Source organism: Arachis hypogaea, chromosome 12 (genome assembly GCF_003086295.3).
Source record: "Arachis hypogaea cultivar Tifrunner chromosome 12, arahy.Tifrunner.gnm2.J5K5, whole genome shotgun sequence".
NCBI lineage: Eukaryota > Viridiplantae > Streptophyta > Magnoliopsida > Fabales > Fabaceae > Arachis > Arachis hypogaea.
Genome location: NC_092047.1, coordinates 8,887,357 through 8,899,450, shown reverse-complemented (window position 1 = coordinate 8,899,450; position 12,094 = coordinate 8,887,357). Strand labels below are relative to the sequence as shown.

The window sequence follows — 12,094 nt, the reverse complement described above, 5'->3', positions numbered from 1 at the left end:
ATACTAGCATTTATTAAGATTATTGTAATGTTGTTCATACACGTAACATGTCTTCCAATGAAATTCCAATCAGATAGAAAAAGAAATAGAGCATAATAATGTTTGTATTTGAACAAAAAGAAGATACTATCAAAGATCAGATAGAGTTGTTTAGTTTTGGCTTAAGAGAAAGCTTATTTAATTCAAAATGTTATATAAATACTAAAAATAAGTTATTATATATTTATGTTTAAATCCATGTATTGTTTAAATCAATTTTAGCTTATATTTTATATTTTAATATATATTTTATATTAACAATTAACTTTTTAATGACACATAGCACAATTGTGTTTAATTATATAGAATATTAGGGCTCTCTTACTCTTGTTAAAGCGTGACAATACAGAGACTAATTGAATTAATTTGGGTTGGTCAAATAATCAATTTATTCGTTCGTTTAAGTAAGTATTAGGATTCAAATCACATCTTTTGCATGCAGTAATTTATTTACTAATGACATACTCTTAAATAAAATTTGGATTAATCTTTAATTTATTAAACTGAAAAATACCGTGGACAAACAACCGAAAAAAAAAAATAGAGAGGCCAATTGAGATGGCGTAGATTTTTAGAAAAAGCATTACAATAGAGATAGAGAGAGTTTTCATTCACATTATTAGGGTGGCAATTGGCAAAGGGTAAATTCGTGTAACTTGCTAACAAAAACAACGACGACAATAATAATAATAATAATTATTATTATTACAAAATATTTTGTCAATTATTAAGAGCTTTTTTAGTTCTCAAATTTTTTAAAATTTGTTTTCTTAAAGAAATGATTTTGTTTTTATTTGTCGAATGTTACTAAATAGTATTTAAATATTTGTTAGAATGGGTATATTTAAATACTTGAATTCATATTTTTATTTAAATTAAAATTAATTTTCTGTTTTTTTTATTTATTTAACATTTATAAATAAATTATATCTTGTATTATATTATACGGCGTAAATACACACTATTTTTCCTAATTTTTTTTTTAGTTTCTAACAACTTGCCAGAGTTTTTTTTTTTTTCTATAGAACAACTTGCCAGTTAATCTACCAAACATTGTAAAAAACCGGCATATTGGCCCTTTTTTTGGTCAAAGCCCATTTTGGGCTCTCTTTTTTGTCAAGGTTATTATATTGGGTTAACTGTGAATTTTTGTGCGTGGATTAGGCCTTCGAATCGAATGTGGATGTGGATAAAAGTTGACGGAAACCCAACCAAAAAGGAAAAAAAAAAGGTTGACGGAAAAATTAATCATGAATATTTTTGAAAAATGCAATTAAAATTAAACGGTGGACTATTTAGGCCCAATTTGGATAAACATACTTTTGAAAAAATAGTTTAAATAATAAATACTTATATTAAAAGTAGCTTATAAATAAGTTATTTTGTGTTTGATTTTTTAGTTCTAAAAATGTTTATTTTAAGAAAAAAGTGATAAAAAGCTTTTTATTATGAGAGAAGTCATTTTTTTTAACTTCTCCTTAAATACCGAAATAGTTTTTTAGAAAGTTGCAATTTTAGTTTGAAAATTGTACTATCCATTAATACTACATCTTTTCATAAGTTAAAAGTTAAAAAAAGTCACTTATGAACCTATCCAAACGGCCCTTAGTCTGGTTACTGATTCGTTGAACTCTATTTTTCCAAGACTAATGATACAGACTAATGATATCAAGTATGTTTAACGTCTCATTTTCATAGAATTAATTTTAAAAATAAAAATCCATCCATTTAAAGCGAAGAAAGGGGTTGATCCGACAAATTTGACCCGTTTAAACAATCTTACATAAAAATTATTTATTCAATGAAAATAAAATATTTAGACAAAAACGAATCCACATAAAAAGAACAAACGTGACCATATTACATCGCCCTGAGTTAATGGAGGGCCTTATGTTTATTGATCAAAAACACATAATATATATCGTGATAACAAATAAAGATATAGTACATAATTATATTGAAGAGATTCTGCTTACCTTGCACTTCAAGGCACTGAATATATGCAGAGCACTCTTGGAGATTTAACACTAACAGCAATGGATGAGTTGCAAGAGAGAAAATGAACAAATGGAAACTGAATTGCATTGACAATTACAAAAGATAAGTCTGGTAGAGATATAATTATTTATATTGTCTCCTTCTATCAATTCAAAATTTTGGGATGAGTGGTGTCATAACATGATATTATGATATCAGAGCTTTATGTCGGAAAAGTCTATAGTTAGATTTTTGGTGAACTTCAAAAGATAAAAATAAATAGCATAAGACAAATAAAAGAAGAAAAGAAGGCTTATGTAAAAAAATAAGTAAACATATTATTACTTAAAAGAATAGGTTAAAAATATAACTATTCATGTTGCCTCTTTTTATCAGCTTAAATTTTTAGGAGAACTACTTTTTTTCTAGCTGATACTCAAAAATTAATCTTTATTAACTACTTCTCTCACTGAATTTTGTACATCCATGACACTCTTAACACGTATAAGCTTTACTAGTATTTAAATAAATGACTGACATTGTTATTTATAAATAAATACATGATGACTGATTTAGTGACAATTTTTTTTTGTATGTAGCATTTTTGATAAAACAATATATAAAATAGCTGATTGCATTTTTTCAAGTTTGATGAAGCTCTCTGAGATTGTAAGGTCCTGCAAAGTTGTGATCTCCATTCCACATTTGCTCAGCAATTTGATGATAAGCTTTCTCTGTTGGATGAGCAGCATCAAAGATCAAGTATTCTTTAACATTCTCACATAATTCATACTCTTTCACACTTCTTTTCCCTCCACAGCTTTAAAATCCCCCTATAAGGACCAGCACCACAACATTCTTCTTGCTTTCCTTGAATCCTATTAAATGTTTCAAATAGTTAAAAAAAATGCGTATATTAGTTATATTATCTTTAATTGCATGTTTAGTTTATTTATCATAAGCAAACAGTTAAGCCTGATTATCAAAGGGATGAAATTTAAAAACAAATACCATATTTTGAAGGATCTTTTATCCTCTCACTAATGGCAGTGTGGAAATCAAGATATGAATACTTGAATCCTTGTAGCTGAGTTTCTAGCTTTTGAAGGAGTTCCTTAAGTGCAACATTGTGTAGCTGAGTAATTTCCATAATCTCTTCAACGCAGCCATCTTTATTGATTTCTAGATTAAGTGCTTTTGCTACGGGTAAACACCCTAATGGAAAAAGGTTTAGAAAACCAAACTTTCTTCCTCCTTTCTTATATATTTCCTCAAAAATAAAAAATCCCAATAAACATATTATTAACTATAATCCAATAATCAAAGTATTAAGTAAATAAATATTAAAATTACTACTCACGTAAATATATCTTTATGTAAAGATGATAACTAAAAATTGTTATACAATTTGACATATTTAATTAAATTACGTAATATAATATATGTTAACATCTTAACTATTATGCCAATAAATTATAACTCAAATGATATAATCTTTTTTTTTTTTCGTCTAGAAGTATCGAGTTCGAATCTCACTCCTACCTTTAACAACAAAAACATCTTAACTATCATCCTCGTACGAAAACATATAATTAATTTGGGGTCAGTTAATTAACTAATTAAATAAATAAATAATTATTAGGTGCTTACTTTGATGACAATGGTCAAGTTGCCTAGAATCATATCCACATGGACTTGTGGAGGGTACTTTTGTAAAATGATTGAATAAATATTTGGAATGAAAGGAACAAGATAATCATTGGTCCCTATACTAAACAAGTAGATAGCTTTAGATATCAATAATGTCCTAGCTTCTTCATCTCTCAATTTCTGCTTCAGCAATGTTTCAACTTCAATGAAGTATTTGAGTTGGCTACTAAGGTCAATCACCTGAAGAATATAATATAATCACATATATACATATATGAAATTCATCACTAGAGAGCACAATTTTAATATATATATATATATATATATATATATATATATATATTAGGGTAAAGTATATTTTTTGTTCTTAAAGTTTATTAAAAATTTTTAAAATATTCATAAATTTTATTTTATTTTAATTTTGTCCTTGAAATTTTTAATTATAATCAAATATACCATTGACAATAAAATTTTCAAAAAATTCAGGACGAATTTAGCAATAATGTATAACAACTATGTTTGATTTGTTTATGTTAAAGGTTATTCTTATGAAATTGTTGCTGAATTGATCCTAAATTTTTTTAAAAAATTAGCTGCTAAAAGGATATTTAATGCAAATCGAAATTTTTTGGGGATAAAATTAAAACAATAAAATGTAAGAATATTTTTAAAATTTTTAACAAATTTTAAAGATAAAAAATATACTTTATTCTATATATTATTGCATACCAAGCCTTGATTCGTTTCCAGAAAGAGCTCCAGAGAGAGGGGAGAGAGAGAGAATTGATAAATTCAAAATTTCATTTGAAGAAGAGTAAAAGTTTAAAACGCATTCGAAAATTTTTTCGGGAAAATTTCCGCTAATGAGTTTTGCTTAGTATTTGAAATCAAAGCATTTAGTATTTGAAATCAAAGCATTTGGTTGATCAACGAAAGGCAATCCGTGTGATGTGTTAACAGCCAATCAAATGCTACCAATATCTCCTATTATGAGGAGGAAAAAAACAAAACTACCTAGGACAGCTGTCACTCTCTCAGTCATCATTTAACAGTGCTAAATAATGTGTGAATTTACTGTGTGGCTAGTTAACTATTATATATTAATAGATACTTGTATAAAACATATAAGTCACATTGTGTATTAGCCCTCGGATAAATGTTTTAAAAATAAAAAAAATAAATAAACAAATATATAGAAATAAGACTAAAAAAATTCGTTTATTTTTATCATTTCTAATTCTTAAATGAATAGAAAAATTGACAAATTTTATCATGGAATGAAAAGTTTTTATTTGTATTTTTTATTGTAATCACTCTCTTTTTCAAAAATTATATTTTTATTTAAAATATTTTTATTTTTCAAAAGGATTATTAAATGAATTTAGCTAATATGATGTTAAAATTATTAATTAAAATTTTTTAATAAAAATATAAAATTTAAATTATTAAAAATTAAAAAAATTATTATCATTATCTTAAAAATTTAGCTAACATGTATTCTAAGAAAGTAAGAATACATATTAAAATTATCAATTAAAAAATAAATTTATAAAAAAATGCAAAATTTAATTTTCAATGTAGTTTTTGCACATTTATTTAATTAAAAATTTAAAAAATTCTACTAATAAGATTATTAGCATATATCTTTAAAACACATTATTGCTAACTACATCCATAAAACTTTGAATGTATGTTTAGAACATGTATTAACCAAATCCTAATTATTATATTACCAATTAAATCTGGGATCAAGCGTCCATCAGAAACTCTTCCAGAGGGGTCCTTAAAGGAAGTGAGGCCATAAGGCCAGAAATTAGCCTGCATGTCTGTTGTGGTATTAATGTAGTTGTACTGTTGTTCCCAACATCAAACAATGAATCTCCAAATATGAATAATGGAACATGCTCTTCTTCTAATTCTGCCACACAAATTTGGCCATGGCTTATGGCCAGGTTTATTGCATAGCCAACCACCAAAGGTAGTAGTAGTTGAATCCTTGATGAACTAATTGCCATGCTCATTTATTATTATTATTTTTGGTTCATGTTATTAATGTTGCAGGTGTGAGGAGTGTATCAAGTTAGTCCCACATCAAAGAAAACAAGAAAGAGTGAGGAGTTTATAAAATGAGAGACTCATTAACTTACTATCCTAAGATTTTGAGTTGGATGTAGTGTCATCTCATCTTATCTTACTAGTTGTTTATATAGGCAAGGGTATTTTAAAATTGAACCTCCCAAAACTTGATTTGATACATAATCTACTTGCTGATTTTATATAAATACGTAACTGTATTCTGAGTCCCATGTTTTAATCCACTTTTTGTCAATGTTCTTTGCCATGTGTACTTTTCAAAATTTAAATTGTATATGAGAAAATAATTACATTGGAAGTAGTGTTCTATATGTATTGTGCTACTTGGTTATATATATATAAAACAGAATATGGTTAGCTAACTATATTCACTAACTAACTAACCAATAAAACCAACAATTAATCTCCTAATGTCTTATAGGAATAGCATTAGATGGACTAGTAGTTGAAGTTGGGGGTGAATGATGAATTTGAACAATGCTGCATAAGAGGGATAGTAAGAACACTTCAAATGGTGACATTGATTCAAGAACATCAGTAAGAAGTGTATTAATTAGAAAAACATGTGGTAAATGCATCTTCTCAAAGTTCTTAAGGGAGGGATGTTGTAGTTAAAAGGAAAGTTTATGCATTTTGGTCATATAGATTAAACAAGTGTAAATCACTCGTACTAAAAGTTTAATTTTTGCATAGGCATCATTATTTTTTATTTCTTTTTAATACCATGTTATGAAACTATTTATTTCAAAAATTTATGATAAAAAAAATAATATAAATAATTATATCTCTAATAAATAGCACACAAATACATATTATGAGACTAAGGATTAAAAGGTGATAATAAATTGCACGGTAAAAGCCAAAACCGTTTTTATTTCATTCAGTATATGGAATTACAGGGTTAAACAGCACACGAAACATATGTACGTATATAGCGGATGAGTAATACATACATTTTATTTAATTAACCAAAAGACAATGCAAGAATAACAAAATAAGTTGGTAAATCAAATAATGATGAGATATATATATATATCTCTTGAAGATTATTATTATTGAGATGAGAGTTGAAAGAGTGTGTTGAGATTGTAAGGCTTATTGAGAGTGTAGTTGGCATCCCAAATGAGCTGAGCAAAGTACTGGCTAGCTTTATCCGTAAAATGACGAGCATCAAAGAAGATATAATCATTTGGATTGTCACATAATTCATATTCTTTGATCCCTTTGTTCCCACCACACGCATCTAATCCTCTTAATGCTCCACTTCCACAACATCCCCCACTTCCTCCTTTGAAACCTTCATTTTAATTATTCCAACATGCATTTCAATTAAGGGCATATACTAATAATAATTATTGTATTTTAAGATTTTAGCATTTTGCATAAGTGGTGCTGTACTTGCTTTATAATTATTATTATGTCTACGTAATTTAAAAGTTTGTACTTGAATTTTTATATTATTTTAAATTTTATAATTAAATTTTTGTTGTATCAAAAATTTTAGAATTAACAAAATATTTTAAAAATGAAAGGACATTCAGGTTTACAAATTTAATACTTAAATGTGGGTGTCCTTAATTTGAAAAAATAAAATTTGTTAATTCTAACGTTTTTTTACGATAAAAAACTAATTACAAAATTTAAAACAAAATCTAATTGAAAAATTTTAAACTATAAGAACTTAATTATAAGTTTAATAAAACTATAGAAACTAGTAAAATCAATAATTTAACATAAACTAATTCTAACTTTGATCCAACTAATCTGCTCAAGTCACTACAAAAAAAAAACTATTTTGAAAGTCATTAAACAGTTATTTTAGTGGGATATTTTTGTCATTATTAATTATAAAAAATATTTAATAATTAAAAAATATATTTGACTGTCATTTAATTATTAAAAGAATTTTATTATAATAATTTTATTAATATTTTTTTTATAATCAGTAATAATAAATGTCAATTTTAAGAATTTTTTAAATATAATTGTGCATTATTCAATTGAATCAAGTTAAAAGAACCGCATGGCTGAATAATAATACCATATTTTGAAGGATCTTTGATAACTGGAGAAAGTGAAGCATAGAAATCATGGACTGAATATTTGAATCCACTGAGCTGTTTCTTAAGCTTCAGAATCATCTTTGAGAGTTGAATATTATGTAACCTTGCAACCGCTGAAATCTCATCAAAGCATTTGCTTCCATTGTTCTGAGCCCTTATGCTTGGAGAACACCCTATAGGACCCACATTTAAAAAACCAAACTTTCTTCCACCTTGCTCATAAATTTCCTATATATCAAATAAAGTTTATAATTATGAACAAGTTTATAATAAAGATATATCTACCTAGCAATAATGAAAATATATGTTTACATACTTTAATGGCATTTGTAAGGTTTCCAATGACAAAACCAACAAATTGTTGTTTATCAACCGGCAATAGGCTCACAGTGGAGTTTGTAACATTCAAAAGGCCACCATAATCATTGCTTCCAACATTGAGAAAGTACACAGATCTTTTGAGCAGTGCCTCTACTTCTTCATTTCCTATTTTCTCCCTTAATATTTTCTTTACATTTTTGAAATATTTCACCTGGGTGTGAAGGTCTATCACCTATATATATATCAACAAAGAAAATAATTAAAACCTTAGCTTCATTAATATAATATTCTATTCCAATCATTCATGGTATGTGGTCCATATCACCACTTGTACTTTACATTCTATATTTCTATGCTTGATAGCTTGAATATTTAATATCAGTAAGGTTTAATTACTTTGTTGCTTCCCATAATTTAGTAAAATTTTTAATTAGGTTTCTATATTTTTTTTTAATTGAGTTCCTACACTAAATTTTTTTTTTCAATTAAGTCCTTCTTAGTAGTAATTAGCTTAATTTTATAGAGACCAAACTAAAAAAAAAGAATTGGTATAGAGACCTAAATTTAAAAGAAAAAAAAATGTAGAGACCCAATTAAAAAAAAATTTGGTGCAAGGACTCAATTAAAAAAAAAAGTATAAGGATCTAATTAAAAATTTTGCGAAACTATAGAGACCAACAGAATAATTAAACCTATCAGTAATTATATATATATATATATATATATATATATATATAACTGATTTGTTTACTGATTTTTCGTATATATAAAATAATTGTTACAATAAACATAATATTTTAAGAAAATATATCAAAGTACCCTTTAAAAAAAATATGATTTTATTACGGGAATATGAGATTATTACATATCCTTGAGCAGTTTGAAGCAGAGCACCAGATCCCCCAGAGGCAAAATTGACTCCATAGGTGAAATCAGGATTTCCAGGATGAAGATATGGTGGAACCAGAGGCAACTTTGCAAGCTCAGCTACACACACATTATTAACTCTTCATTAGTCAAACTATTTATGTTGTTTTCTTCTGTCAGTTTAAATTTTTGAAAAAAAAATGATATTATAATAAAATATTAAAATTTTAAGTTCAAAATGTTTAGAATTTAATTTTTTCTAAATTTTAAAAACAAAAATAAATAAAAAAAATTTATGTAAAATTAAAAAAAATTAAAAAAATTATTTAAAAATATATGTAAAAATATAATAATTTATATTATTTTTTTGTCAATTTAAATTTTTAGAAGAAATAATTTCGTAATAAATAATATGTGAAATAATAAAAATCCGTTAATAATAATTAGAATTCTCACCAATGACATCTGGAATCATACGTCCATCAGAAAATCTTCCACTTGGATACTTGAAGAGGGTTATTCCATAGGGAGGATAATTTGCCTGAAAAGGAATTGTTGTATTGATATAATTGTTGTTTCCAATGTCAAACAATGAATCTCCAAATACAAATAAGGATGCATGTTTCTTGGGTAAGCATATCTGAGCCTCACTTGTGTGGATAATAAGAACACTACTCAAAGACAGCACCAACAAAAACATTAAACCACCCATATTATCTTTTGTATGCTTTATGCTTGGTGTATACATATGTATATATCAATCCCTATCTAAGTGGGTTTATATAGATAGATGAATATAGAAGCATTAATCATTGCAAGGTTATTACTTGTAATAAAAAATGAAAGTACATGCTGAGAATCTTTCAAAGGCTGCCAGCATATATGTATGGTACCAGGTAAATACTAGCGAAAATAATGTTTATTGAAAAAATTTTAAGTGTATCGAGAACACCGATATTCTAATTATTTTAACCGTTGATTTTAATTAATATATATTATATATTTTTTATAATTTAAACCAAACAGTTAAAATAACTAAAATATTAGTGTTTCAGATACACTTAAAATTCTTCCTATGTTATATACTTTATGTGTGGTAATCAAGTCCAAGTATATTTTAAATCGTTCTAAACTAATATATATAACTTTAGAAAAATTAAGTACGTGGATCGAAATTCTTAACACTTAAAACTAGTGAGTTAATTCCTCAATTAACTTAATGTAATTTTTTTTTGTAATTAAATACGTGGATTTCAGCAAAAAAAATTAAGAATTCAAATATTTTTTGCATCATCTTTTTCTCATAGTTATGAAGAAGGTGTATAATATTAGGAAACGTTTTAAATGTACTATGATTTTTGGCTAATTTTCTTTGGTTACTAAATATTTCCGTTTCAGATGTTACAGTAATTTGACTAATTTTAATAATTGATCTTAATTATATATATAATTATTTATTGAGAAAAGTTGTATCATAACTAGATTAATCATTAAAATTAATTTCACTATTGAACGCAATAACTAAAAACACTAGAAGAACAGGTAGAACTTTAGTATACTTAAAATGCATCTTGTAATTTTATCCAAAAAAAAAAAAATGCATCTTGTAATATTTTTAAAATTAAGCACATCTTCCAATGAGATAGTGACATTAACAACATTTTTAGTCAGTGTGTATATGGTACCATGCATAACTGTACGCTTTGAATTTAAAATCATAAATGCTCAATTTCCTTAGCTTCTCAGAACTTTCATTTTTTTTTTTTTGCAGAAATTAAATTAATTAATGTGCAGCTTGCATATTTATTTATCTAACATTGGGGAAGTAGTCATATATATGTCGCAACTTCTAGAATATTATTATGTACCTTTTCAACAAATAGTGATTTATGCATCAGATTTATAATTATTTAAAAAATTCATGTGAAATTCTAATAAATTAATTCAATTTCTAGAATTTTTCGTTATTCTTAAATTAAAATTTCCGATCTTTCACGTAAAAAAAAAGCACTTTGTATAAAATTATCAAATTAGAAGAACGGAGATATTATTTTTCTAAGCATGAAATTTATAAAAATGTCTTAAATTTTTATACTAAATAGTTTTTTTTTTTCAATTGAATCGTCGACATCCTAATCTTATAACTAGAAATTTAACTGAGTTTAATCCGACTAAAGTTTCAAAGAAAAAGAGTACAGATCTTCTGAAAAAACTTTTTCATATCATTACATTTCATAATTATATTCATGGCCACAGAAGAATTGCTTTATTTTTTGCTTAGTAGAGAGTTGACATTGCTAAATGTTGGGAATAAGACACAATTCCCCCTTGAGAAAACACCTTTGACAGAGAAATAAAATAGACACAATCACAACACAAGAATTTAACGTGGAAACTCCAATTACCGGAGAAAAAACCACGGCCGTTGTCAAATGACAACCAGAGAATATCACTATGTGAAAATTGTTACAACACATAGACTTCTTTCTCTCACCGGCACCCCAGTACACCCACACTCTTTCAAAGCAAATATCTAACTACACCTCACAACACTCTCTAATCAAAGAGTACAGAGGAAAAGAAAAATCAGATACAAGCTTAAAGTGTTTCTGACTGGTGCAAAAACAAATGGAGAACTTAGCCTCATATTTATAGCCTAGGCCACCCACTCCATTTGCTATCCTAAGCAATGTGGGACTAATTCAACCAAATCCTAACAATCTCCACCTTGATTGAAATAGTCACACATCTTCAGCTTCCATTGTCAACACCGACAATTCTTTGCTGCCATTGTCTATACCGACAATCATAGTTCAGAGAACTATCATACTCCACCATGAAAGTATACTCACTTGGAATTAGACCACTCCAAGAATTTCGCCTTGGTACAGATCGAAACCTTGCTGAAAATTCATGGTGCAACTTCCAAATTGGCTTTTCCTGGAAGTTCTTCAGCCATCGACCTAACTCCGCCACACACCTTGCATCTCAACGCCAACCAATGCCCGTGTGCAATTGTGGACCTGATTGCCACAACTCATCCTTATCCATGGCAGTGCGGTAATACCATGAGGATACTTCTT

At 26.9% G+C, this 12,094-nt stretch overlaps 1 protein-coding gene and 1 pseudogene across 1 annotated transcript; both read right to left on the bottom strand.

The window, feature by feature from the left end:
• Positions 1-2,517: 2,517 nt before the first annotated feature.
• Positions 2,518-5,681, bottom strand: LOC112729626 (GDSL esterase/lipase 2-like; annotated as a pseudogene).
• A 924-nt stretch (positions 5,682-6,605) lies between these two features.
• On the bottom strand, positions 6,606-9,774 carry LOC112729128 (GDSL esterase/lipase 1). Its single transcript, XM_025779484.2, has 5 exons — positions 9,468-9,774; positions 9,010-9,131; positions 8,140-8,376; positions 7,802-8,051; positions 6,606-7,057 (listed from the first exon to the last, which is right to left on the bottom strand). The coding sequence occupies exons 1-5, from the start codon at positions 9,757-9,759 to the stop codon at positions 6,813-6,815; spliced, it is 1,146 nt and encodes a 381-aa protein (XP_025635269.2). The 5' UTR covers positions 9,760-9,774; the 3' UTR covers positions 6,606-6,812.
• Positions 9,775-12,094: the final 2,320 nt, after the last annotated feature.